Below are 25,997 nucleotides of genomic sequence, written 5' to 3' on the forward strand. Positions count from 1 at the left end.
TGTATACCTAAGTGTGAGACCGCGGCATGAAAGGAGAACGAAAAAAGAAAAACCAAGTATAAGAAGCGTTAACGCTAATGAAAGTTGAATTTGAAATTTGTAATGCAATCAAAGATTATAAATACACATATATATGTCTCTTTTTTCTTTGCTTTTTTTTCAACATCTGACATCAATATATATGTACATTTATAACATACTTTCTATTTCGCATCGAAAATAATTACAAATCATAAAATTTATATATTTATCACCTATGCAGCATGGTCGGCGCGCTTCAACTAATTAACATATATTATTATTTTGATCAAAGCTTAACTCAGTCATTTTGTACGAGGGTAATTAATTATGCAGTGTGTAATTAATAACCGCACAGGTGCACGATGTTTGTACATATAGCTATATACTTACTATATACCTATACACGTATAGTTTATTATTGAAACAATACCCGATGCATCATGATCTTTGCATATACTACACACGTTGTATATATACATATGTACAATAACAACGTGCATAGTGCAATGTTACGTATTGAGACATTATTGTTATAATAATAATAATAATAATAATAATAATAATAATAATAATAATAATAATAATAATAATAATAATAATAATAATAATAATAATAATAATAATAATAATAATAATAATAATAATAATAATAATAATAATAATAATAATAATGATACTCACGGCGTATTTGTCCTTGTAGAATAGCGAACTTGTAGACATGGTGTTAATTTTTGAGAAGCACGAACACTTACAATTGACTCTCAAATGAAAAGTTAATGAATATTTTTCAGATCCAAGATGAGATTTATAATCATCGTATTAGAATAATAAAACACTCGACTTCGCATCGTTGATCACTGTGAACCGTAGTGTCGTACCACCGATGATCACTGTATACTACTCGATATCCCACACGCATTGAACCGAAGAAGAGAATGAGTTGTTATCGAAAAATTTTCATTCGAATCATACGGAGATGAACAAGCCGCGTCGATAAAATCTATGATATTATGCGTCAATAAGTTGGTTTAACGCAAGTGATCTTGACAGGGGAATATATAAAATGAAACGCCGCGTTTACTGTTGATCGGTGCGTCGTGATATTGTAGCCGCTGTGCAAATACGATTTATTATGATCATTTATATACTAAAGAATGGACGTCCACGGCTCGGCGGTCTGTCTATCCGTCACCTGGATTCAACCCGGAGGAGAAAGAGACTGGAAAACCTACTGTATGTCCAGTTAGATCGTCGCTACCAGAAGGGTACAGCCCCTCCATATATCCATTGCAAGTGACCTACAATCTAAGTGCTGTCCCTCCCTCCCTCCCTCCCTACTACCTTCTCATCTCTTAGCGATCTCTGCAACCAAAGATTCGAGAGTTTTGCCAAAAAGGATTCCGTCCGTATTGGTATCATTGAGGAGGTCCGATCGCCATCACTCGGGCATCGTGCACACGCGTTCGTTGAAATTATGAGCGCGTTCTCTCGGTCATCTTTCTGAAAAATTTCAAAGAATAAAGATCGATGCTTTTGTCCGTCGGACAGTCTGAGCCTCCTAGCATCTCGAATGGCAGAGGACTTTGAAATATGAAACAGTTTGGAGGAAGAATCGTTACAAATCTGATCGAACAATTTCTCGTGTAAATGAGAAACAATTTTGCCAACACGCACCTGCTAACAAGGTGCGCAGTAGATTGGGAAAGTTCTGAATTCCTATGCTTATTATACTCTTTTTTACCTTTTCCTGGTGGTTTTTTTCTTTTTTCTTCGGGTGTTTGCAAAGTGTGCATCCCACATTTCATAGCTGTTGCAATTGCCGTCCACCTCCTGCAGTTATCTAGGCTTGTCTCTTCCGATGATGGAATTGCTTATTATTACTGCTGACAAAATGTATCATAGTCGTTATTGCGTGGTGGTAGAAAATCGAGGATGTGTAATTAATTAATTATAGCGTGACTCAATTTTCACGGAACTGTTCATCATCCTGTCTCTGAATAAATATATGTTCTGATGACGCGAATTTTTTTTTGCGACCAAAAGATACATTATTTATTCAATTTTTAAATGAAATAAACAGAATGGAAAGACAAGAAAGAAGATCATGCAGTTCAAATTTCGTGGTGTATGAAACGAAGTTCGAAAGTATATCGAATACCTACAGACTTTATTGCAATGAAACCCGATGCGTCGAACCCCTTTTTGTCACAAGTGCTCACCCCGGTAATAGGGTTAATGAATTTTGTCGTGATACATCCCATTTTTACGATAAAACCCAAAATATTTCCAGGATCAGATGTATTCAATAGAGTTCTAATGAAGATAAGTGGCGCGACTGCGCTTGTTTTTCAATTTCGATACGAGACGATAGACGATACCCTCGCTCATTATCGAATCGATAGCATCGAAGTTCAATCTCGAATTCTCGAATGTCGAAAGCACTCTCGAACCTCGAGACAGTTGTGCGGCGCGGTACGTAAGTGTTGTGCGTTTGTTTCTTTTCGCCATCAAAAGCAGCCAAAAAATGACTCAAGAAGGACAGTAAGTAGCTGACGATTGACTTGAATTTTCTGAAAAACTGTTAGTTGGATTATGTCCTAATATCTCTGTGTATATTCGTGAAAAAACTCGCGCGAAAATCAGTGAAAAAATGTGCCTGCCGCCCTGTAGGCTTTCGAAACGCCGCCATGTTGTAAAATGGTTTTATTGATTCTCGAAATTTCTAGAAAATTGGTACAAAGACCAGATATTTCTCTATCACAATACTCATTATTCAATAATTGAATTAACTTGGATCCGATATCGTGGTCGATATTACACCCAAAGTCTTAAATGCATGTACAGGCGCATGAATTCATGCACGCTTCATACGGGCCGAGCGGTTCCTCGTAATCGTGAAACACGAGACCACGAGAATCTTGTTTCTGATAAATTGAGCTTATCAACATTTAATTGTGCTTCCTCCATGTAATCGTTCTATCCTAGTCCACATGGCGTACAAGTCCGTTGTAAGAACATAGCTCTTACAACGATCACGTTTTTTACTTCCGGCTTATTATGACTTGCTATTCCTCGGTATAATGTAACCACGTTTTAATTAAATTTAGTAGTGGTTGAATACACTGATAATTTGTTTTCGATAATTACGTATCGATCACCACTACAGCCGTAAAATGCCATAAAAAACGGGCATGCCCTCTATCAGTAGTTTTTAGTATTGTGGATTTCAGCAAATCAAATCACTGATACTTTAACCAATATTTTATGATTATCTTCAGGGTGACTCCTCCCCCAGTGATGTGGGCACAAAGAAGTAACGTCGTATATGTGACAATTTGCTTGGAAGATTGTAAAGACCCTGCAATTCAAATCAACCCAGACAACATATACTTCCGTGGTATCGGCGGTACCGAACGTAAAGCCCATGAAGTGACGATCAATTTGTACGATGAAATTGACCCAGACAAAGCTATTCTAAGTCCAAAGGGTAGAAATTTTGAATTGGTTCTCACCAAAAAAAATCAGGGTCCATACTGGCCACACTTAACTAAGGAAAAGCAAAAGTACCATTGGCTCAAGAGCGACTTCAACAAATGGCAGGACGAGGATGACAGCGAAGATGAATCCTCATTTGGCGCTGCCGGTGGTGCTGGCAGCCATGACTTAGAAGAGGTAATTTAGAAAATCAGTGAAAACAGAAGGAAGCATTTTCAAAGATTCCATGCCACACTTTGGGCAGATGTTCCTTTTAAATACTCTATTCGTTTCCTATATGCAGCATGCTTAATTTCATGATTTATTTCCACGTTCCAGATGATGCGCCAAATGGGAGGCCTAGGGGGTGCGGGAGACCGCAAGCCGAATTTTGACGATTTAGATGACCTGGGAGATGACGCCGAGGGGCCAGATAGCGACGATGATGAAATGCCAGACTTGGAGTGACAATGCGTGGTGGAAAAAGAATTAAAAATACCCTCTCGGAAAGAATGGTGACCTAACACAAGCATTCTGGCGTACTTTTGCATGGGCCGTCTCGTAAAAAAATTTCAATTGTGAATGCTTTTTGCAATTATAGAATCAATGGCCAACAACAACGTAATATCTAACTCGTAGCTAAATGCGGTGCGCGTAAGACTGAAAACTTGGAAGGAACAAAAAAAAAACAAATAATAACAATGTGGTTGAAAAAAGACGAGCAGCAAGTAGTTTTCAACCTCCCCCACCCACCACCACCCCTCCTTTAGTCTTTAGTTCGTACAATAAGTTATAATGGACAAGCTTTTTTTAATGATGAATTGATTGAATATGTGTAAAATATTAAGGAGACGTAATACCGAAATACAATAAAAAATATGGTGGAATCCTGTTTTATTTTGAAAATTCCAAGGCTTCAACCCAAGTAGAACATTTGTTCTGGATTATTCATGTTCCGCATAATAGTACATTTATCCCGCTTCCGTACATGATAGTGGGTTAGGACCAACAACGATTTTGTGTTGTAATTGTGGACAACACCATATACTGAAGCGAAACAAGCAACAGATACATCAAGTTACAAATCCCGTACTGCTCGAAATCGATGTACAAAGTTTTGTGACAAATAACTCGATACCTCGTAGTAAACCCATTTGCAAACACAGATTCGACTAGCATTTGAAAAGAATTGTAGAGAGACCATACGTAACTTTCTAATAGCTCCAAGTATTATACTCATAAAAGATAAATTACAAGTCTTCTCATACCTTTTCGGTGTTTACATCTTAGATCAGTTTTACTCCTATCATTGTTCTAGTAATAAAGATCATCGGCAATAACGCAACAAAGTTCCTGATCGATCATCAATGATCGTGATCAGTGATTCAACCTACGATACTAGATGCTCCTCGTAATGCTAAGTATCCAGCAGTAATATCCATAGGCAGGCTTCGAACAGTTGCATACTCTTCGGCTGTGGCAAAGTGTAACTTGGTCTGTGGATCTGTGTACCTTGCCTAAAAATTAAATGTAACGAATTTATTGTGGTAAATTTCAGTTTTATTGAAGCTTTTCCAGAGTGAGTGTTTAGCAAATATGCTTACTGGAAGTCCAGAAATATCCGAATACTTCTTCGCAGGCTTGAAACTTGGAGGTGCATTGATCGAACTATCTGAAATTGAGATTGCCATATTTGGACGCATTTTGTGAAAATATTTTCGAATTTGTTTTTGAATGAAACGAAATAGATCTTACAATGAACAACCCCCAGGGGCCAAGGCAGCGATCGCTCCTGAGCAAGTACCTGCTTCAGGGATCTCCAGATTCTTTTTTTTCCAGAACTACTAATTGGGCGAAATTTTTGATGAAATGTTGGATCTTTGAAAGTGGGTTGAGGCTTCTTGATTGGTTCAACAGGAGGCTCCTCGTTCACCATATTTACAGGCTTATCTGAGATACAGGGCAAAAGTCAACTGATTATGACAAAAGGAATAAAATCTACGTGCTTCAGTTGTGACAACAATATAATCCAATAGAATTCAACGTATCATTGCGAGGTCTTGGGGGTCGACAATCTTTGAATGATTCAATGCCAAATTTAATAGAATTATGAACATCAATGTTTTTCACTAGGTCTTACAATAAGTTTACAGGAAATACTCACAAGTTCTGTTTTGTCGTATGCAACCAATTTTTTTTTCTTCATTAATTTAATCGTCCTTTCGGGGTATGTCTCAAGAAGTATGTAACGAATTGTAACGAATAACTTCCTCAGTAGCCTTTAGGTTAAGTATAAGAATTACAGATCAGAATTCGTTGGTAGCGACGTCTAGCATGCTTATCGGACTTCAAATCAAGGAGTGCATAAAAAAATTCACCACAGTTTGTGCTCTCTAGCCCTTTACGAGTAGCCAACTAACCAGTAGCAGGCAGTAGGCTGTCCATTCTCGTCTATGGTGTCAAGTTCGTAGTTTGTTCTGAAATTAATTTACCCTTAACAATTCATTGAAATGGCTGCGGCTGTTAGGAATCTTTCAAAAATCACAGGTATTGTTCCTTACTGTAATATGCCCATTGCAATTCCTTACATCATAGATTTTTATTTTAAATTAAATTGACCCTCAAGTGTGATCGTTATATACTCGTATGGTCCAGTTTTATTTTAATCCTGTAGATTCGGTTTGCTCTTGACCTAGATGTTGCCGATTGAAAAGACAATTGTCTCGTTTGGGTTACATAATATATATATGTACATTCTTTGTGTACTCACACCCTTACTGTATCAGGTTGCCCAATGATCCCTCCTATCATCTGACGTATCATGACAGAATTTTTCTTTCATTAGTCTTCCCTGTCAATATATTAGATTTACACTTCTCTAGTCACTTGAATCCAATCCATTATAAGTTTGTTGAGTACTTTCTCTGCCTATTTGCTTCTATGTACCTAACCGAATGGCGAATTGACCCTTTACATACAATAGGCACGAACTGAATCGCTACAGCATCCTTTATTTATCTCATCTAATGACTAAATAGTTCTTTATTACGAGTCCTGAATCCTTGAAAATGATAATGTTACATTACTGATAAGATTTCAGTCCAGTTAGGTCATGCAAATCCAATTATTTAGTTGTACCATTATTGAAGAATTTCTTACCGTACGAGTAGATTCAGTATCTACACCCTTCTTCATCATATTTTCTGTATGACTCACCCTCTTTGAACCCTACAGATTACATAGTTTCATTATTTCAGTTGGAGGTCGTAGCAGTTTACTCCGTGCACAAGTGAGATTCAACTATACAGACACAAGAAAAAATTTAAAAATAAACTCAAATACGAAAGTTATATGCCAGGGGTTCACGGGTAAGCAGGGAACTTTCCATTGTCAGCAAGCACTTGACTATGGTACAAAAATCGTGGGAGGTGTCAATCCCAAAAAACCAGGAGTAGAGCATTTGGGAAAACCTGTATTTAAATCTGTTAAAGAGGTTTGTTGCACCCTATCTATATTCCTACATCTTCAATTGATTACCTGATTTATTCATATTTGATCATCAGTTGAAGCTTAGATGTACAGTTAAATTAATCTTTCACTTGATGTTCAATAGGCGATAGTAAAGCTTGTATCTAACAATCTCTTCAGTTTTTATCTACCGTAAGCTATTAGCTAGAGTATCTGTTGATCTGTAGTGATAATGATAATTTTTTTATCCAACCGTATTGACTCCTGCGTGATTTGAATTATCGAAATTATCGAAGATTTTAACGTATTATTTTTGATCTCAAATCCATAAGTGTCCTCATGCATTCGACTAATATTTCAGGCTAAAGAAGCAACAGGTGCAACAGCCTCAGTGATCTATGTTCCCCCACCTGGTGCAGCGGCAGCTGTAATGGAGGCGTTGGATGCAGAAATGCCTCTGATTGTGTGCATTACTGAAGGTGTTCCACAACACGACATGGTAAAAGTAAAGCGGCGTCTTCTTGAGCAGAACAAGTCGCGGCTCATAGGACCAAACTGTCCAGGAATCATTGCGCCCGAACAGGTAATGCTGCGCATGTCATTTTTTTTTCTTTAAATCTTTATGCAGAAATATTCTTCATTGGGTACTTTAAAAATATTGGCTTTGATATTCTATCCTAGTGCAAAATCGGCATCATGCCTGGACACATTCATCAAAAAGGTAAAATCGGTATTGTGTCGAGATCTGGAACTCTCACCTATGAAGCCGTAAATCAGACGACGTTGGTGAGCAAATTAATATTTATTATCTGGTTATGTCGACATGTAAAATTTGTACCAATTTTCATAATCAAAATGTGCCATTCAGGCTGGTCTTGGGCAAACTCTATGCGTAGGAATCGGTGGTGATCCTTTCAATGGAACGGACTTTATTGACTGTTTGGAAGTGTTCCTCCAGGATCCGGAATGTGAAGGGATTGTGATGATTGGAGAGATTGGAGGAAGCGCTGAGGAATTGGCTGCTGAATACCTCATGGAACATAATACTGTTGGTCGCTGTTCTGAACTATCGGTATCCCTCCCTATTTCCTTACCTAATCCGTCCTTATCCTATTCCAGACATAATCATGATGTGATACCCAAATGCCCTATAAAATTATGGCAATAAGTTATACCACTTAACAAAATTGGAGAAATATCAGTATGTAAATATAGAGGTGGAACATTGAGAACAGCACTCTGAACTGAACTCCGATGATTCGTGGCATTCGATTGATTGAATTTTTCCATTGTAGGGTGCAAAGGCTAAGCCTGTGGTGTCTTTCATTGCTGGATTGACTGCCCCCCCTGGCCGTCGAATGGGTCATGCCGGAGCGATTATCTCAGGTGGAAAGGGTGGAGCTCAAGATAAAATTAACGCTCTCGAAAAGGTAATTCACAGAGCTAAGCTTAGATATGATTTTGCGTTATAGTTATTCAGAGCAAAGGTGATGATTCTTACACGGTTCAGTAGACTTTGACTTGTACGGTCTCTAACGATAAAAGCATAACTGATATAAGAAGTACATATTTCGTAATGCGATGAGTTGAAGTTATCTCGAAAATATTTTTTATTCAACTCGAACATATGAATTATTCTAAACAGGGAATACTCATTCATCACGCTTTATATTTAACAATGCATAACGTAGAAGTAGAAAGTAGATTTATTTTTTTTATTACTTTTAGGCTGGAGTGATTGTAACGAGGAGCCCTGCCCAAATGGGTAACGAACTACTGAAGGAGATGACTCGTCTCGGTATTGTCTAACTAAATGAGTTATCTCGTGATATAATATATACATTTAGTTAGTCATCCCTGCGTATATATGTGTCATTTTAAAACGTCTGAGCTACGGATGAAAACTACACCGAACTGTGGACGGTACACACTAGATGAGAAATTACTGTAGAAGTTATTTGAAGAAAAAAGAGCTAATAAACTTTCATTTTAAGTTGAATCCTATGGTATGTGAGAATATTTATATTTCTTTGTCAGATTTGTTTGCGGTATGTAAAACACTACAATATGACAACAATTCGAAACACATTTCATTCTTTGAAATATGTGATACAATTCCACTCATTTATCGGTAGTATCTCAAGAATACATAGGTTTTGATTTATCTTGAGTTTGGTATTTTTTTTATCTGTGTGCCGATTTATTTTTTACATTCTTCCTAAGCTTGTTGAGGCACATCGTTGAGCGTTGTGGTATAACACCTGTTGATGTATGGATCGTAACTTTTATTCGTTACAATGGGATGAGTGCAGCTCTATTTGCTGGCTTGCCATTTAAGTAAAACCTAATGTGTATTATATTACAAAACGTGAATATCAAACTATATAATTATTTATGTACAGAGGTCGATATTGTAAATTATTTTAAGAATTAAATTGTATCCGGTTTATCATGCTAATTTATTTATGTACGTGATTTTTTTCACTTTTACGTTACGCACATTATCTTCCTTTGGTATCTTTAACTCTCACTTCACCCACATCTACACTAAACCTGATCAATAACATCACATCACATCACATTATTGGGTAAAAGATGCAGCCTCATAAATCTCCTCCCAAAACCAGTATGCTAATTTTACAAAGTTGATGCTTCAATCTGATCTTAATTCACATAATCAATTCCTCAATTTGAATTCATTACTTTCTAAAATCCCATAACCCGGTCAATAAACTCGACAATTTTATGGCTTCTGTCACCTGTGAATAATTTTAGTTTAGTTAAGTCCATATCTTCAATGAGATTCGATAATGTACTACAATTACAGTAGTACAAATATCCATCATGGAAAAGCTGCTCCGCAAGCTCCAACTGATGATTATCCATCAAAAGTTCATTAGTGACTACAACCAAAGGCTTTCGTGCTTCGAGTGCCTCTAGACAACTGCCAGCCCCTGCGTGACTTATTACAAGATCAGCAGATGACATTTGTTCTCCTATGGATGGGCTGAGATTGAAATATTCTATCTGCTGAAAGCCATCCCTTGGAGAACTGTCAGGCTTCAATGAACTGTTTCCAATTTGAAGAATCAGGTGGTTGTACCCCCGATTACTCAGTGCCTGAAATAGAAATCCTGACTGGTGTATTGTAACATCGTTGGACTACCAACAAAATATGTGATTGTGAGTAGTAAAGACCGCCAACTAACATTCGACTCTTGTTCTTAAATACGTAATGAGCTGCTTTAGTACCTAACCTAATGATTAACATCCTAATGTTGAATCCTAATCAGCAGATCTTTATGAGTAAAAATAATTTGTGTCTATATACCTTCAATACCTCTGGAGTTGTTACTGTGTTTATTAGTTCATCAAACTTGGTTGTTCCAACAGTAACGAAAACTTTTTTTGTTGCCATGGTTAATTCTTACATATGTTATGAATGAACGAGAATAGATCAGTTTTCACACTGCATATACAACTCCTTTTCGCTCATGTATACATATACACTCTGCCACTAGCTCATTGACTACATTTTTTATAGATATTTAATTCACAGGCGGTTACAGCTAATTGTCATGTAAAACCCGAGTAGGCGTTCATCTGACTCACGCATCAGATCTGTGATTAGAACGGTCAAAGAAGAAGGGCTGTTGAGATCGCAAATTCAGTAAATCTAGTGAAATACGTGAAAGAAAAATGCAGCAGTATGATTTACTTATTCAAGAAATCGAAGGAATCGACGATTATCTGGGACCAACTTTCAAGTAAGATACGAAATCGGAGCCAGCTTTCAAAATTCAAGGTTATGTTTTGCTGTCAAAATACGCGGTGCCAAAACAACCCTGTATTACGCAGATGCATCCCTTCTTCATGCATTTGCGCAAACCGGAGGGTAGTTTTCCTACATGTTCGACTAATTGTAATAATTCTGAAAAATACTCAGGATATTCTGTTCCCCCATTTACTTAGTTTCACCAAATCAACATTCTTGATGTCCCTCAATTCAATGTCCGTTGTCAACGTTGCCTCTAAACACCAACTTTTAATATCTGAATTAGAGTCCACTGATGCAAGTAATATTGGATTAGTGATTAGGTATGCTTTGTGTTTTAACTGATAATTATAGTGAACCGCAGCGATGATACGCTTTGAAATAATTTCCATAATCCGAATCCAAATCATCACTTAAGCAGTTATTAATTATTTTATCAAATTTGTTACAGAGCTATTTACGATGGACAAGAACATCAACAGTTCATGGAAAAGCTGGATGACCGAGTAAAGAGCCATGACAAAGATATCGAACGTATGTGTAACCATCATTATCAAGGATTCATTGATTCTATTCGAGAGTTGCTGCAAGTACGATCTCAAGCTCAGCAGCTGAATGTAAGTAAGATTTGCTCTTTGGTATTGGTAAAGTTTTGTAAATTTCAAAACAAAATCCACCAGCATTCTGAGGTGGCATAAAAGAATTGATACTGGAGATTCAAAACTATGTATTTTGGTAGAATGAGATCTTAGAGCTGGATAAACGAATAACAGACACTGCGAGTGCAGTTATCGCGGAAGGGGAGGAATTGGTGAAAGCTAGAAAGGTTGAAAATAACATGGCTGCTGCAGTTGATAGTCTGACTATGTGCCTTCCTGTTCTCGCTGCTTATGCTAAGCTACAAAGACAAATGAAAGATAAACGCTATTACCCAGCACTTAAGACACTTGAACAACTTGAGCATCACGATTTACCCAAAGTGACAAATTATCGGTTCTCATCACAAATCACTCAGCAAATTTCATTGTGAGATATTCTAATGTTTTGTGAGTTAATCAAATTAATTGCACTACTTGCTATTGTTTAAACTATTTTCACAATATTCTAGGCTTCGTGAAAACATAAAAGACGCTTCTATGTCTGATTTAAGAGATTTCTTGGAAAATATTAGAAAATATTCCCCCAAAATTGGAGAAGTTGCTATGAAACATGTGAGTGTTTTTCAGAAACTATATACTCTGTCATTACAAGATTCATGCCCACAATTAGAAACCTTTTGTTTCTGCACTTTCGTTAGACTGCTGAACAATTGATTAATGAGGCTGAAATTGTTGGACGGAAAAAGAAGAGACAACCTACCCCACATGTGAATATTCTATCTGGCGATACAGAAGAAGAATTGAGCGCTCAAGATCTCATGGACTTCAGTCCGGTATATCGCTGTATGCACATCTACACCGTGCTTCGTGAAAGTGACACATTCAAAGCTTATTATCGCCAGCAACGAATGCAACAAGCCAGGCTTGTACTACAGCCTCCTAATAATATGGTATGTGCAAAGAAACTTAAATCTTCTGTCAGGGTATCCTGCGGATTGGTCATTATTGGTTTAAATGCATTTGTTTATAGCATGAGAGCATAATAGGATATCAATCGTATATTCACGGAATTCTTGGCTTCTTTGTCGTGGAAGACCATATCTTAAATACTGGAAATGGATTAGCAACTCGTTCTTATCTTGAGGAAGTTTGGTCCATGGCACTCTCTAAGATTGTAAATGCCTTGAGAACACATTCGGTAGGATGTCACGTTATGGCAAATTAGTATCAATAACAAAGGAGAAACAACGAAGTTTTGCGCGATTAACATTTGGGATTGCAATCATTCCAGGCTTATTGTACGGACGCGACACTAATTCTGAAGATCAAAAATTTATTGATGTTGTTCAACACAACGCTGAGGGTGAGTAAAAGATGTAAATCAAAAAATACTTTCAATATTAACGTGATTTTTTTCAAACTAGAATTACGGCTATCCTGTTAGCCAACTCTGGGAACTATTACAAGAAATAAGAGTCCACTATAACGAAGTTTTAATGCAGCATTGGGTTCAAGTTTTTAGAGATATTCTAGATGAGGACAGCTTTCTACCGATCCAAGTAGGCTGAGTTTGAGTTGATTTTACAAATATTAATTACACACGTGAATATATTTATTTATGATTAAAAGCGCTTCTCAGGTTTCTTCCCAAGCTGAGTACGATCATGTACTCGGTTCGTTTCCGTATCATGATGAAGCCTTGCAAAAGGCTGAGTTTCCAAAGAGGTTTCCCTTTTCTGTCATGGTACCAAGAGTATATCAGCAAGTGAAAGAGTTCATTTACGCCTGCCTGAAATTTTCTGAAGATCTTAATCTCACCCAGACTGAAGTGGATGAAATGATTCGCAAGTCGACTAATCTATTACTTACTAGGACCTTCATTGGTTGTCTTTCATCGCTATTTCGAAAGCCATCACTGGCGTTACTTCAGGTGGTACAGATTATAATAAACACTGGCTACCTTGAAAGTTCTACTAAATATTTGGAAGAATTTGTATCAAACATTACAGGGTAATTTTTTTTACAATTTTTTAGTGATTTTATCCGCTCAATTCAAGTAAATCCTCATCGTTATTTTCACTCAATTCTTTTTTCAGTACACCTCACGAGGGTCAATTGAGCTGTGGTGGAGTACAATCAGCCATGTTCCGTGTTGCGAGAGAAGATGCGGAGAGACAAATTTGTGATAAATTAGAACGTAAGCTAGACGAGTTCTTAGAATTAGAAAATTACGATTGGAATCTGGCAGAACCGCAAGGACATGCGTCGAGTTTCGTTACGGATCTCATAGCATTTCTACAAAGCATTTTCATGTGCTTCACGAATTTACCTGTGAGTTATCATGAAATGTATTACTCCGATCCACGTCTACATTCAATCATTTTTGCTGCAGGAGGAGGTTGCACAGGTCGCGTGTAAATCAGCTTGTTCTCACATCGCAAAAGCTATTCAAGGGATCTTGATCAGTGATGACGTTAAACAAATTTCTATGGGTGCACTGCAACAAGTTAATTTGGATACTATCCAATGTGAACGTATGTAACCTCGTTTATACGATCTTGAGATGGAATATCTGGTAGATCGCGGGAAATAATTGACTTTCTATCTGCTTAGAATTTGCGGCGTCAGAACCAGTGGTGGGATTGCCAGAAGGCGTATTGCTTCAGTATTTTGCGGAATTGAGACAGCTTCTTGACTTGTTTATGAGCTGGGACTGGCCCACTTATTTTCATGATTATGGCCACGAATCTAGCAAATACAATTTAGTTACTCCCAATACAGCTGTTGTACTTCTTGAAAAGTGAGATCTATAGATATAATATTGCGGAAGGGTCACTAGATAATTCAAATTTCTTCCAGGTTAAGGGAGTCTGATAAAAAAACAGTATTTTCTGTTCTGAAGAAGAGTGAACGTGATAAGAAGAAACTCTTGGAAACTGTTTTAAAGCAGTTGCGGCAGTTGGCACAAACTACGCAGCAGTAATTCGATGACTTATATCAACAATCGAGACGTGGAATATGACACGGTCGTAGGCTAAAGTAAGTAAGTCATATAGAAACTTTAATCTCACGAACCAAAAACCATGCAAGTTGTAGAATCGCATAGAATCTAACTCGAGTACGTTGTGAATATGAGATCATGATCGTTAGAAACCTCAACCGATGGAGAGGAGATCACAGGCTTTTGCTACAAATTTTATTCATTCCAAAAGTTTGCAGCCCAAAGCCCTGAGATCCGCTTTCATTGAGGAAACACTCGCTTTAGGCAGAGGGGTCAATGGAGCTCTTGGAGGCCCACAGTCAAATTCAGTTAGAAGTGCCATTGCAACTTTCATCGTCGCCACCCAGCTGCCTGAAATCATTTTAATAATGTACATTTAGTGAATCTGTGTAGACATTGATCAGCAACGAAGTAGCATTGATCCTCGTGTCATCTGATACCCAATGGATAGCTACCATATTTCGAAACTGCGACCACAAACTTTGTAAGCTTTTCTTGCAATTCTCGAGCTTTTTGGACCTCCCCTGCTTTAGTGGCTTCCAACATGTCAATCGCCAGATCAGGATACATATTCAATGTTGTGGCCATGACAGAGTCTATCCCCAAGGTAAAAGCACCAGCCATTAACTGAAATACGTTGACATATTTTTTAACTACTTCGATTGTTCTTTGTTATGAGGCACATTGTTGAATTACCAAACGTTGCTACAAAGAAAATTGATTTATAATTTTATTCTGCAATACCTGATCATTGCCGAGAAAGAGAGCAAATTCTTTATTGTTCGTGTGAACTACATGCATTGCTTCTTCAAGGTTTGTGCTAGTGAACTTCATACCAACAAAAGTTGGAAGCCTATCACCAATGGACTGCACGAATTGAGCCATGTTAACTGAAAGCATAATCATCAGCTCAGTAATTGGCATTTTAAAACAGTATTTTCTACACAAATTGAAAGCAATAGCGGTTGCTCGAAATAGAAATGAGAATTAAATTCCCATTTCATAACTTATCATTTCGATAGGTAGAGTAATTTAGTTAGCGAGTATTCGCAATCGGGAGCGAATTGAATTAAGACTCCCAGCTGTACCGTACTCACTATTAACGCCCGATGCCAACGGATAGTTATAGTAAAGCAGCGGCGTTTTGGGTGCTGCTTCACCTATATCCTCCAAATAGGCTATCAACTGTTCTGGAGTTGTAGGTTTGAAGTACAGTTCTGGAAGGGTGAGAAGAGAATCAACGCCAATACTTTCACCATGTTTTGCCTGTAATAAAAGCAACATTTTTTTATCACCCATGTTATCAGATCATACTAATCTTTCTTCACGCCATCATTTTTCCAACAGCTTCTAACAAGTCGCTGTTACCGTTCGCGATCATACCAATTCAATCACATCTGGTAATGGAGCTCCTCCAATCTGGAGCATCAAGTGCAGGTTTGTGGCCTTGGAGGCACGAACCCATGCTTCGGCTATGGCTTTCCTTTCCTCAACATTCAATAATGGTCCTTCACCACTCGTTCCATTAACTGTTATCAAATGAGAAAAGGAATTGAAAAAATAGCATCTACGAAGTGCGTAAATAACAGGTGTCCATATCTCACCCAGTACTCCTGTTATTCCGCGATCTGCAAGATATTTCGCATACTGGGGTATGAATGAAAGGTTCAAGCTTCTTGTACTGAAAATGAAAGATGTTGGATTTTTTTTTACCGTCATAACTGATTCTTTTTCGGACCTCTACTTACCTGTCGTCAAAGAATGGCGTTAGTACCGGAGCAACAAATCCGCGAAAGGTGAACGACAGCCTCTAGAATGGATGATTGAAAATCGAGATTTTAATCAGATTGATCATAGGAATAAATGCGGCGGCGTAAGTTATCGTTTATTACCGGCATTGTTTCAAGTAATCGGATTTATGGATGTTGGAGCTTCGCTATGTCTAACCGACTGATTACGAGTTACTGTGGAAAGATGTTGCTTCAAGCTTAGACCTATATGTGTTTGCTGATAAGCTCGAAATAAAGTATTCCACTAGTCGGGGCTTTATAGACTGTCGGGTGTACCGTATCTGCGTATTTGTATAATGGCGAAAGTATTATGTGTGATACGATAAATATACCGTTTTCCATATGATATAGATATCGAAAAACCGCGAAGCGTTTAAATCGATGCGTATCTCCGACTGAAGCACCCAGATATTCGCCTACTGGTTACAATTTTTATCATCAAAATTTATGGATAACACATGTTGAGCATTTGGGCATCTGCGATTGCCTCATCAGTTCATCATCAGCTACTAATCTCCGGCTCCGGGTTAATGCCCGGGTTGAATTTGAATAACGAATAATGTTAGGTTTGAAGTTAAAAATTAATGAAAGAACATCTCTACTTCGTATTTCTTGTTAACAGTATATAGAATATCTACTTGCGCCAACTTATTGTATTATTCATTCAACACCGCCAATGAATATAGCTTGAAAAATATTTTATTTACATCCACTTTTGTTGCAGATCATGGTGGGCTGAAGGAAGACTTTGTACTCACCAAAATTTCGCTGTAGCTCTGTCACGGTTACATAATTTTCAGTGTATTTCACAGTTAGTAATAACGAAAGGATATCAATGATTCATGACGAAGGCACGAAACACGGCTGCTTTGAAATGCGGGATTACGAGAATTACGCGTAGAAAATTCAATTTCATTTTCCCGAATTCCGAAACACAGAACTATAGCTAATAAAAAGTATCGAAGTAAATCGTCTGTACAGGGTTGTACGATGTTTTTAAATAGATACCGTCGAAATTGTACATCGAATTGTACGTACGTAGAGTCTCCAATATGTACCTACCCTTGTCGGAAACTAAGCGAAGTTTCGCAGGTCGATGTCACGAGACGCTCTTTGTATGTCATTTATTTATCGTTTATAAATACTGGATACTAGGAATAATTGTATGAAGACAAAAAAGAGAAAAAGAAAAATATATACCAAATATTTTTTTGCCGTCAATCAAATTTCGTCTCATTGTCGGCTCGATTCGATTTACGGGCTCAATTTTCTTCGTTACAAACTACTCTGCTCCCATCTTTGTACGTTGAAATAGTCTGTTATTCGGCTTCACTTATTTTAAAAGCTGGCAGCCCAGTGCTTTCAAATCCTTTTTCATAGCGGCCACGGTCTCATCGGGAAGCGGACTCGAGGGAAGACGAGGAGGTCCCAGATCCAACGGGGTGAGAAAGTTTATCGCTGCTTTTACCGTATCCACCGCAGGCCCTGGAACCATTTGCATAATGATCCAATTTTTTTGATACGAAAAAGTAATCGGTCGTATTCACTTCGTGACTGAACTCAAATTAGCGTCAGCTGCAAGGTAAATTACCGTATTTGAGGATCGTGTTCGACCTCGCACTAAGTTGTTTTTGCAATTCTCGAGCTTTCCGAAAATCTCCAGTCTTACTGGCTTCCAGTATACCCAGGCCCAGTTCTGGAAATAGATTCAACGTCGATGGTATCGTGGAATCCATCCCCAGTGCGAGACCACCTGCAATTAGCTGAAGAAGTGTTTAAATATTTTTCACTTACTCAAAAATTAGCTGAAATTCACAAGTGTACAATTTATGGTAGCACTTTACCTGATTGCTGCCGAGGAAAACTACAAATTCATTATCATTCACGGAAACTGCTTGCATTCCTTCGTCAAGGTTCGTGCTGGTGAACTTGATACCGACAAACGACGGAATTTTGTCACCAACGGCTCTCAAAAATGCGGGCATGTTGACTGAAAAGGTATTAAATGTTCGGTAATAAATCAGGGAATTTCGAATGTGTGTGTCGAGTACAAGAATGAACGAATCGACAATTAATTTATAATCGCGTTTTTCTCTGAAAACTTTTGCTAAAAACGGTCATCGAATCAACCAGAATAAAGCTCCCAGGCTTGATTGCATTTACAAATTGGATTCAACAAAATCCGGAGTTCCATTATTTTCAAATGATAGCAACATAGCAATATCGCTGGAAGGACAAAGAAAGTAAATAATATAAGTTTCGATTACTGTTGACGTTCGACAACATTGGCATATGGTAGTAGAGGAGCGGGGTGTTAGGAGCAGCTTCTCCCACCATTTGCAGGTATTCTACTAATTGTTTTGGCGTTGTCGGCTTAAAGTACAGTTCCGGAAGGCAGAGCAACGAATCAACACCGACAGCCTCAGCATGATTGGCCTGTAAGGGTAACAAATCGCTTTTCTCACTCATTGTTTATTGACGAGTTCTCCTTCCCCTCGGTAACTAAGATCAATTTATATCGAGTCGCAATCAGTCTTCGTCATTGCGCCCCTTGACTTTCGTTTCTGTTTTTGACCTTGTCTACCTGCGTCTCTTTCATTGGTACATTATGCGAAAGAGGGATGAAAAACATGCGCGTAATCAAACATTGGTGAACCCTTGACGGACTTTTTTCTTCGGAGTAACTCTCGAGGGTTGATAAAACGTTATTTGTATTCAGCAAGTATACCCTGCAGATCTGAGTTCTCGCTCTTAGTTTCTCTTTCCATTTCTTCTTATTTTAATTTCAGTAGTTTAGAAATCACGATCCGATGCATGTATATGCGCGTTATGATAAAATAACTTGATCCTACCAGTTCGATAACGTCTGGAAACGGGGCTCCTCCGATTTGAACCATCAAGTGTTGCTTCGTAGACTTTACAGCATTCGCCCATGTTTCTAGTACGGATTTTCTTTCCTTAACGCTCAACTTCGGTCCTTCACCAGTCGATCCGTTCACTGTGTTTTTAATTCAAAGACTTCGTTACAAAGATCAAGGAAAATATTTCAAAGTTTGCGCCGTACAATTCATTTACCAAGTATGCCACGGATTTTACGATCTGCGAGGTATTCCGCGTATCGCGGTATGACAGATAGATTCAAAGTTCTAGCGCTGAAAAAAAAAAGCACACCAAAGGTTGGCGTTAAACGTATAGATATTAGGTTGCTTTTGGCGTACAGTAAAACGAACAACGAAAAAGTAACATCAATTACCTGTCATTCAGGCACGGAGTCAATACGGGAACGATTATCCCCCGAAAAGTGTAGGGTAGTCTCTGCAAGTTGAGGCAATGGCGAATGAAACGTATACACGGTGGGACATTTTATTTGATACACCCGAATATCTCGCCAGCTAAACGTTTTTCAAAAAAATGCCGCATGTAAAAAACTGAAAATCATTATCTTCGTTATTTTGAGCATTTCTCACAATAATATGTTCAGCATTGGATAAGAATTATTATTGTATGACAATTCTTATGTAATTTTAGGAGAATCCGAAATTAGATATCTGAAAAAAAGAGAAGTCCGACAGAAAAAGTTGTTTGTTTTCTTTCGTAGGTGGTGAAATTGGTGGAAAAAATATGGGTTTCCATTTGGAAAACCGACGCTGACCTTCAAATAACCTTGATCCTATCCACCAAATGGAAAATAAGTAATGCTGTTACATTTGCTCTTGAAAGCCAAATATCTTTTATATCGACCATTTTTTCGAAAAACGTTTATCTGGCGGGATATTTAGATGTGTCAACTTCAATGTCCCACCCTGTATATACCATAGATATACAGTCTTGGCCAAAAGTATTAGAAAGTCAGATAATGTTGCCCAAAATAATCGCCTAGAAGTCGTAAAAGCCAAAGAGGGTTCAATCGAATATTAATCATACTTCATGATAATGTCACTTTATCGTGTCAATACGATTTTTTCAATCGAAAATCAGCTGATTTCATGATATCGATAATTTAATAAAGTGACTGATACAGTTTTGGCCAAGTCTGTACGAATATATCTATATGTATATCTATCTATGCCTGCACCATCTGGACCCATATGATCAGCTGGGGCGGTGTCAGTTCACGAGGGAATTTCCTCAGTTTCTTTTTTTCTTTTTTTTTTTCATGAAATGTCGGTCATTTTCTACCAATTCCTATTATCGCTATCTGAGGTCCAATACTTTACTTTTCGTTTAAATTTCTTATCGCGTGTGGAATATAAATATCTCGCTCGCTTGGCGTAGATAAATGTGCGAGACATAGTTTGCGTTCTCTCCCCATATATTTTATTCGCGCGGTCTTATGGCAATACATAAATTTCAACCTTAAGGGTTTAAGGTGGAACATGTTTCTCGAAATTTTTCAAATCCTGAAGCGTTTAAAGCTGACCACCCAGCAATAAAATATCTTGTTTTCTCGTCTGTTCTATTTTTCGGACTACAGGTTGGCTCTCGACTCTACGTGATGAAATTTCCCAATTCATTTCTCTCATACCTGCATTGTTGGAACTTTTGAAAGATGTCGACAGTGCACTATCTTTATTCTCCGATTGATCTTCGTTTACTTCGGCCGAAAATAAAACTTCCGTACACTCGGCTGTCGCTCACTTTATACAATGAACCCACAACTGATTACGTGATCAAAAAGAAAAAAAAGTATCATCGGCGTACGTTACGACTGATAATGATGATTATGATCGAGTGGAATTCGGCGGTACTCTATTACGGTGGCGCTAACTTTCAAATCTGTCGGGAAGGCTCGTGATTTTTTTACGATTCCTTTGATACGGTAATCAAGGGTATCATTAAAAAAAAAAGTTTCCGCGAATTAGGTATTCACGAGTAGAAGAGGGTGGTGAATGGATATGAGGAAGGGACTCTGGCGGACCGAAGTTGGAGGAACGATTACGTTTTTGACGATTGACGAAAAAAAAAAAAACAAAAGGGACGACCTTGAGTATCCTGGGTTTGCTGCGTTGAATTTTATTTACTAAAGTTTCCGAAACCCTCATTAAATCGGTAGCTTTTGTCCTTCTCAATTTCCATCAAATTTACGATTAGAGGGAGCTTTTCGAGTGTTAGTGACGCAACGTTTACGTCACGTAGCCCATCGGCTGATGTAACCCGAGAACTAGAAATCGAAATTTTTTCTTCTTTTGTCTCATTTTTTTTTTGGCATTGGCTTTCGTAGCGGTTTTTGATAAAGGGATAGAACGTACGGGACCAAGGTGAATCATTCGTTACATTATTCTAGTTTTCATTGGTTCATGGGGGTTGAGTTAATGATAATTATAATTTATAAAAAATGCTTTATCTTTATTTACATTTACATATTTCAACAATGTTAATATTATTATATTTTAATAATATAATTTTCAATCTAAATGGCCGCATGCTATGATCGGATCTTGAGATATAAACGAAATGAAACGAATAAAAAAAACAGAAAAAGGTAAATTCGGATATCGTACGCCAAAAAGTTTCCATGCTACTTGATAAGATAATTTAGCTACTTAAATTATATAACGCTAAATCATAAGAAATCATCGGTATTTCAATTCAACAGATTGGCGGCTCAGAATTCGCATCGACGACTGAAAATTGAAATTACGAATCTATTAGGTTCTATTAAATTACTCCTTTTAGAATAGGAATACAGAAAAACAGAGTCAATAAATAAATCAAATCTAAATAACAGCGCATAATGATATGTCATAAGATAAAAATATGAGACGGATATCAATTTCATTGGTGATAATATGGAAGTTTGAGACACCGCAGGGCTAAAGGGATTATTCGATACATCGATAAGAAGTTTGATAAAAAGTGTTCAGGTTTTTTTTTTTTCTTCGTTCGTTCATTCGTTTTAATTGTTTGTTTTTTTTTCTCTCTAAATCGATTGCTATCCCATGCGAAGTCGAAGTCGCATCCGTTGCCGATTGCAGCCTGGCCAGCCTGGCTGGAAACAGAAACTTTTTGGCTGATTTCATTCTGATCAATATTATATAAAATTACAGTTTAATACGCTAAGGTCACGGATATGTACACAAGAGATATGCACGAAGAGACAGGTGCCTCGAACAAAAACTTAATACTGCTTGTGGTTTTTTTCTTCAAGAAGATGGTTATTCTTATGACAATGGTCCCAAATGTTAAAGTAGTCGTTTATTAATATAATGGCGAAAGCATTAAGTCACTTATTTATTTATTTATTTATCTATTTATAATTTTTCTTTCTTTTTTTTTGTGTTTTTTTTTTTTTTATATCGTTTTTGTTTGTATTTTGATTTTATTTAATGCAAGGAAACACCATTTAAGATAGCAGGATTCTTCGATATTTACAAACTCGAATCAATTTTCGGATCGCCGTGTGTTGTGAATGATATTATTCTTGTTTCTGGTTTTTATTCAAAAACTGTTCAATCAAAATTAGCCACGCGTTACCGGGGCGGCTGTGGGGAGGTATTGCGAAACCGTTATTTTTTTTTTCTCTTTTGCTTTGCTTCTTCTTCTTTGTGAGGAGATTATCGGAGCCAAATAGGGGAAAACGATAAGCAACAACAATTAGACGTTTCAAATGAAAACCATTTTCACTATCTGCTAGTATACAATAATAATATCGGTAGATATGATCGATGATTAGTAGATATCTTAGTTTTATATTGTTAGGTGTACCTTTTTTTTTTTTTTTTTTATTTATTTAATTATCTTTCAAATTCAAAATGATTGAACGTCTTCACGCCATTGATAAAGGACTTTTTTTTTTTTTGTGTAAACTCGAATCAATCTGGTCAACGCTCGGGCCAAATATAACTTTAAGTGAATTCAATCAACGGTATATAATCTCAACTATGACGTGAACGATTTCCTGATTAGGAAATTGAACGCCATGAATCATTTTTTCCAGCCACAATCTTAAGTTGTAGTCGTGTATCATATTTATTTATGTCATCTCTGTACCTTGTCCGATAATAATTATTATCGATTTACCGTACAGTAATATCACTAATAATTTTTCTACTCTATTATTATTATTATTAATATTATTATTATTACATGCAAATGAGAAACGTAACCTTGATTCGGTTTGGTACATATTTTCTTTTCTTATTGTTCCTTTGTATTATCTTTTATGGGAAACCAGCTGTTATTGTTACGAATTGTGATATCTCGGGTTCCTTTTTTTTTTTTTTTTTTTATTATTTATTCGTGTATTTATTAACTGTGTTTTTTTTTTTTTTTTTTTCGTATAGGAATTTCAAGTCCGTCGCCAGCGGGGTGAGGAAAAATTGTAGGACATTTATTGCTTGTATTCCGGACTCGATACGCTCAGAATACGTACATCCATTTAAGCCACTGTCGCAGTATATTTGAATAGAAAAATGTCTGTCCGATGCATGCGCGATTTGTGTTCTTTCTCGTTACGCAGGTAATTTGGGGAGACGTCTATCGCGGTTCTCATCACGCAGATATCACCCTAAGTCCCCGTCCACCCGCTCACGTACGCAGCAGCAGATCTTCGCAAATCTGTTATTTCTAAAATTTCCATCACGGATTATCGAGGAATAAATTCCTCGTGTAATTTGTTAGCTAGGATTTCCAAACGCGAAACTTTCTCAGCGAAACCTTCTTCAGGTGCAACGCGGCGTTGAGAATATCGGACTCGCGAGACTCTTCGCCGTCCGAATGGACCTCCCTTCTTCGTCCGGGTAGGAGAAGTCTGTGACGGAAACCCCTGGAAGTCGGGTCCGACAAGGCCTCGGCTACCGGTACCTTTTCCTTGTTGGAACCGGGCAGCGAAACCGACCGACCCACCGAAAATCCTTTGCTCAATCTGTCGAGCGTCGCCGGCAACAAATGACGCCTCGGCAATACCTGTTCCCGTTCCCTAAGGATGAACCTTCCCAGGGTCTTCCACAGCGCTTGGGTGCTGTACACGTTCTCCTCGTCCCTCAGGACTCGCTGCTGACGATTACCGCTGCCAACGGCGCCCACGCCACCCCATTCGAGTTCCTCGACCAGGGCGAATTTCACGGGGTCTTCCATACGTCTGGCTTTAACCAGGGCCTGGGCGAGGACGTCCTGGGCCGAGCTGCTGATCGGCACCCTCAATATAGCGTACGGTATCTCCGGTGACACGTTGTAAATACAGACGAGAAAGGTGTCCGCCTCGTCCCATATGTGCGTCGATTTATCCCTGGGCGAAGCGTCGTTGAGCCTCGAGTGACCTGCGGTACTTCTGATCGAGGCGAGCCACGCTCTGCTGCTGGGATCGTCGCCGACGCGTTTAAGCAAGAACCGACCCTGCCCCTTCCAGAGGCCTTGGGCTTGCAGCGGGTGTTCCGAGGGATCGAGGACCCGCTGGGTAGGCAGTTCTTCGCGTTCCCGTTTCTCCCATCCCCTCGAGACTTCCTCGACCAAAATGTACTCGTCGACGTGCTCCGCGGATATAGCGGCCTTCTGGAGGGCCTGGAGCATCACTTCGTGCGTCGTACTCTCCTGCGTCACCTTCAGTATGGTGTAGGGTTCGTCGGGGACGACGTGGTAGACCATCAGGAAGAACATTCGCCGTTTCAAGGTGACCCCTCCGAGTACCGGATCGACGCTGACGAGCTTCTCCGTCTCCTTTCCCGAAGTCGAGGGTCCCCGTTTCGGCTCCTTGTGCTCCCGGCAGCAGGTGTCGTCGTAGTCGAGACTCTCCTCTTCCAGCCGCGAGTAGATGAATAGCGTCGACAGGGCCAAGGCTTTGTTTTTACAGGAGCGAAGTCTGACGTGTCTGTATCCCGGCCTGAGGCACTTGAGGGGTAAAACCCGTTGGGCGATCAGATGGTGGGAGCTCGCCTCGACGATGCTGAACCTCAGGAATGCCAAGTCCTTGAACATAACTTGGTAGCAAAACTTCTCGTTCCAAATTGGATTGAGCGCGTTGTTCTGCACTACCTTAGTCTTGTGTTTGGCGCAGTCTATCGGGATACCCACGAGTTCCACCTCCACGTAGGTGCTCGACAACAGATTCGTCGGCGAAACGTACTGTCCGGAAACTACCGAGAGCGTCAAATGCGCGGAGTGGAGACCGTCGAATTCCTTGTCCCAGGGGTTGAATCTCCTGTACATCATGTGACTCTTGTCCCACATGACCGAAGGCTTCCTCACGTATCCGCACTGGCCGTTCTGTTCGAACATCGTCGCGTTCAGATGCAGCGCGGCGTCGTCCGTTTGGTAATTCAGGGCCACCATCTGGATACCGAAGGCCCAAAATATCACCGGATTGAAATTCGAAGAGTCTATTCGCATGCCGGCCGGATAAGTTCGGATCAGTTGAGTCTCCGCGTGAGCCACGACTCCGAGCGGCTGTTTGCGACAGATTTTTTTCGCCGCGCTTTCGTTCAACGACGAACACTGGAAGCAAGCGGGAACACCGCGCGTCGACCTGAATAGGTTCTCGATGTTGTTGCCTCCGCTGGCTAGAGACGTCGAGGTCGACAGAGACTGGGGTGATCCGGAAGAAGCGGCTATGCCCCCGGTGCCGATTCCCGCTATGCTGTGACGCTGTATCGGACCGGTTTGACCCGTGTGACGGACCCTCGTCTGAGTGAGACCCGCGCCCGGCGTGGTGTTCAGCCCTCGGAATTTAATCGCCTGCAGATAGACGACCAGATCGGAAAGCTCCTTGGCTATTTGGCTGCTCTGTTTCTGGGACTTGTCGTCGACCGCGGTGTCCGACTTTAGACGGGCGTGGTGAACGTGACTGCTTCCCAGGTACTTGTCGTAACTCGAAACCGAGTTATCTGGAACAATAGAGCAGACCGGGGTGGATGGAGTCTTCGTAGCTGGGGGGA

The 25,997-nt window shown here is 39.1% G+C and overlaps 8 protein-coding genes and 1 long non-coding RNA gene across 18 annotated transcripts in view; 3 read left to right on the forward strand and 6 right to left on the reverse strand.

The window, feature by feature from the left end:
* Positions 1–1,358: 1,358 nt before the first annotated feature.
* LOC125499709 lies at positions 1,359–2,371 on the reverse strand. The gene is made up of 3 exons (XR_007276676.1): positions 2,184–2,371; positions 1,763–1,904; positions 1,359–1,521 (listed from the first exon to the last, which is right to left on the reverse strand). It is a non-coding gene; the product is annotated as an uncharacterized LOC125499709 (long non-coding RNA).
* Positions 2,372–2,405: 34 nt separating this feature from the next.
* LOC105687135 (prostaglandin E synthase 3) lies at positions 2,406–4,382 on the forward strand. Its single transcript, XM_012402532.3, has 4 exons — positions 2,406–2,562; positions 3,300–3,693; positions 3,835–4,010; positions 4,097–4,382. The coding sequence occupies exons 1-3, from the start codon at positions 2,546–2,548 to the stop codon at positions 3,961–3,963; spliced, it is 540 nt and encodes a 179-aa protein (XP_012257955.1). The 5' UTR covers positions 2,406–2,545; the 3' UTR covers positions 3,964–4,010; positions 4,097–4,382.
* LOC105687137 (INO80 complex subunit C) lies at positions 4,373–5,825 on the reverse strand. Its single transcript, XM_012402534.4, has 4 exons — positions 5,660–5,825; positions 5,251–5,445; positions 5,100–5,167; positions 4,373–5,012 (listed from the first exon to the last, which is right to left on the reverse strand). The coding sequence occupies exons 2-4, from the start codon at positions 5,429–5,431 to the stop codon at positions 4,881–4,883; spliced, it is 381 nt and encodes a 126-aa protein (XP_012257957.1). The 5' UTR covers positions 5,432–5,445; positions 5,660–5,825; the 3' UTR covers positions 4,373–4,880.
* Positions 5,826–5,883: 58 nt separating this feature from the next.
* LOC105687130 (succinate--CoA ligase [ADP/GDP-forming] subunit alpha, mitochondrial) lies at positions 5,884–9,421 on the forward strand. Its single transcript, XM_012402528.3, has 7 exons — positions 5,884–6,042; positions 6,753–6,988; positions 7,325–7,546; positions 7,645–7,749; positions 7,832–8,011; positions 8,259–8,393; positions 8,692–9,421. The coding sequence occupies exons 1-7, from the start codon at positions 6,006–6,008 to the stop codon at positions 8,770–8,772; spliced, it is 996 nt and encodes a 331-aa protein (XP_012257951.2). The 5' UTR covers positions 5,884–6,005; the 3' UTR covers positions 8,773–9,421.
* A 66-nt stretch (positions 9,422–9,487) lies between these two features.
* LOC105687136 (UDP-N-acetylglucosamine transferase subunit ALG13 homolog) lies at positions 9,488–10,572 on the reverse strand. The gene is made up of 2 exons (XM_012402533.3): positions 10,295–10,572; positions 9,488–10,083 (listed from the first exon to the last, which is right to left on the reverse strand). Exons 1-2 carry the CDS (start codon positions 10,379–10,381, stop codon positions 9,670–9,672), a joined length of 501 nt encoding a protein of 166 aa, XP_012257956.2. The 5' UTR covers positions 10,382–10,572; the 3' UTR covers positions 9,488–9,669.
* A 19-nt stretch (positions 10,573–10,591) lies between these two features.
* Positions 10,592–17,349, forward strand: LOC105687129 (exocyst complex component 6B). Of its 5 annotated transcripts, XM_048648833.1 has the most exons (15): positions 10,744–10,858; positions 10,936–11,061; positions 11,190–11,355; positions 11,478–11,764; positions 11,847–11,949; positions 12,036–12,287; positions 12,368–12,535; positions 12,629–12,700; positions 12,762–12,896; positions 12,977–13,347; positions 13,434–13,668; positions 13,730–13,871; positions 13,951–14,137; positions 14,197–14,376; positions 16,853–17,349. In XM_048648833.1, the coding sequence occupies exons 2-14, from the start codon at positions 10,958–10,960 to the stop codon at positions 14,318–14,320; spliced, it is 2,346 nt and encodes a 781-aa protein (XP_048504790.1). In that variant the 5' UTR covers positions 10,744–10,858; positions 10,936–10,957; the 3' UTR covers positions 14,321–14,376; positions 16,853–17,349. The 5 variants fall into 5 exon arrangements, with proteins under 5 accessions (XP_012257950.2, XP_048504790.1, XP_020708698.2 ...); XM_012402527.3 differs by lacking the exons at positions 10,744–10,858; positions 10,936–11,061 and adding an exon at positions 10,592–10,730; XM_020853039.2 differs by lacking the exon at positions 10,744–10,858 and having other exon boundaries at positions 10,870–11,061; positions 14,197–14,380.
* LOC105687131 (N-acetylneuraminate lyase-like) lies at positions 14,382–17,469 on the reverse strand. 2 transcript variants are annotated; one of them, XM_012402529.3, is made up of 8 exons: positions 16,231–16,469; positions 16,087–16,148; positions 15,943–16,019; positions 15,722–15,867; positions 15,436–15,604; positions 15,083–15,228; positions 14,794–14,965; positions 14,382–14,689 (listed from the first exon to the last, which is right to left on the reverse strand). In XM_012402529.3, the coding sequence occupies exons 1-8, from the start codon at positions 16,234–16,236 to the stop codon at positions 14,538–14,540; spliced, it is 930 nt and encodes a 309-aa protein (XP_012257952.2). In that variant the 5' UTR covers positions 16,237–16,469; the 3' UTR covers positions 14,382–14,537. The 2 variants fall into 2 exon arrangements, with proteins under 2 accessions (XP_012257952.2, XP_048504795.1); XM_048648838.1 differs by lacking the exon at positions 16,231–16,469 and adding an exon at positions 17,329–17,469 and having other exon boundaries at positions 15,943–16,148.
* LOC105687132 (N-acetylneuraminate lyase-like) lies at positions 17,238–20,809 on the reverse strand. Its single transcript, XM_012402530.3, has 8 exons — positions 20,654–20,809; positions 19,382–19,443; positions 19,204–19,280; positions 18,981–19,126; positions 18,396–18,564; positions 17,973–18,118; positions 17,720–17,891; positions 17,238–17,613 (listed from the first exon to the last, which is right to left on the reverse strand). Exons 1-8 carry the CDS (start codon positions 20,657–20,659, stop codon positions 17,462–17,464), a joined length of 930 nt encoding a protein of 309 aa, XP_012257953.1. The 5' UTR covers positions 20,660–20,809; the 3' UTR covers positions 17,238–17,461.
* Positions 20,810–22,804: 1,995 nt separating this feature from the next.
* Positions 22,805–25,997, reverse strand: part of LOC105687196 (1-phosphatidylinositol 4,5-bisphosphate phosphodiesterase epsilon-1-like) — a 60,331-nt gene continuing 57,138 nt past the window's right edge. For all 5 annotated transcript variants that reach the window (XM_048648827.1, XM_012402640.3, XM_048648824.1 and 2 more), the window contains exon 15: positions 22,805–25,946. In XM_048648827.1, the coding sequence (XP_048504784.1) occupies positions 23,749–25,946 (2,198 nt within the window). In that variant the 3' untranslated portion in view covers positions 22,805–23,748. The remainder of the gene's footprint in view (positions 25,947–25,997) is intronic.

Source organism: Athalia rosae, chromosome 1, assembly GCF_917208135.1.
Source record: "Athalia rosae chromosome 1, iyAthRosa1.1, whole genome shotgun sequence".
Lineage (NCBI taxonomy): Eukaryota > Metazoa > Arthropoda > Insecta > Hymenoptera > Athaliidae > Athalia > Athalia rosae.

What these genes read in the sequence shown, in the direction of transcription:
- LOC105687135 (XM_012402532.3), top strand. An exon ending in GCAGCCATGACTTAGAAGAG is followed by an intron (nt 3,694 to 3,834) that starts GTAATTTAGAAA and finishes TCCACGTTCCAG; the next exon opens with ATGATGCGCCAAATGGGAGG.
- LOC105687137 (XM_012402534.4), bottom strand. Translation starts at nt 5,431, where the DNA reads ATGGTGAACGAGGAGCCTCCTGTTGAACCAATCAAGAAGCCTCAACCC. An exon ending in GCCCCTGGGGGTTGTTCATT is followed by an intron (nt 5,168 to 5,250) that starts GTAAGATCTATT and finishes TCTCAATTTCAG; the next exon opens with ATAGTTCGATCAATGCACCT. An exon ending in CGGATATTTCTGGACTTCCA is followed by an intron (nt 5,013 to 5,099) that starts GTAAGCATATTT and finishes TTTAATTTTTAG; the next exon opens with GCAAGGTACACAGATCCACA.
- LOC105687130 (XM_012402528.3), top strand. Translation starts at nt 6,006, where the DNA reads ATGGCTGCGGCTGTTAGGAATCTTTCAAAAATCACAG. An exon ending in GAATCTTTCAAAAATCACAG is followed by an intron (nt 6,043 to 6,752) that starts GTATTGTTCCTT and finishes TCATTATTTCAG; the next exon opens with TTGGAGGTCGTAGCAGTTTA. An exon ending in ACCTCATGGAACATAATACT is followed by an intron (nt 8,012 to 8,258) that starts GTTGGTCGCTGT and finishes TTTCCATTGTAG; the next exon opens with GGTGCAAAGGCTAAGCCTGT.
- LOC105687136 (XM_012402533.3), bottom strand. Translation starts at nt 10,381, where the DNA reads ATGGCAACAAAAAAAGTTTTCGTTACTGTTGGAACAACCAAGTTTGAT. An exon ending in CAACTCCAGAGGTATTGAAG is followed by an intron (nt 10,084 to 10,294) that starts GTATATAGACAC and finishes TTTCTATTTCAG; the next exon opens with GCACTGAGTAATCGGGGGTA.
- LOC105687129 (XM_048648833.1), top strand. Translation starts at nt 10,958, where the DNA reads ATGTCCCTCAATTCAATGTCCGTTGTCAACGTTGCCTCTAAACACCAA. An exon ending in AATATTGGATTAGTGATTAG is followed by an intron (nt 11,062 to 11,189) that starts GTATGCTTTGTG and finishes AATTTGTTACAG; the next exon opens with AGCTATTTACGATGGACAAG. An exon ending in GAGAAGTTGCTATGAAACAT is followed by an intron (nt 11,950 to 12,035) that starts GTGAGTGTTTTT and finishes CACTTTCGTTAG; the next exon opens with ACTGCTGAACAATTGATTAA.
- LOC105687131 (XM_012402529.3), bottom strand. An exon ending in CGGAATAACAGGAGTACTGG is followed by an intron (nt 15,868 to 15,942) that starts GTGAGATATGGA and finishes ATTTGATAACAG; the next exon opens with TTAATGGAACGAGTGGTGAA. An exon ending in TACCAGATGTGATTGAATTG is followed by an intron (nt 15,605 to 15,721) that starts GTATGATCGCGA and finishes CTTTTATTACAG; the next exon opens with GCAAAACATGGTGAAAGTAT.
- LOC105687132 (XM_012402530.3), bottom strand. An exon ending in TTTTCCTCGGCAGCAATCAG is followed by an intron (nt 17,892 to 17,972) that starts GTAAAGTGCTAC and finishes ACACTTCTTCAG; the next exon opens with CTAATTGCAGGTGGTCTCGC. An exon ending in GAACACGATCCTCAAATACG is followed by an intron (nt 17,614 to 17,719) that starts GTAATTTACCTT and finishes AAATGGTTCCAG; the next exon opens with GGCCTGCGGTGGATACGGTA.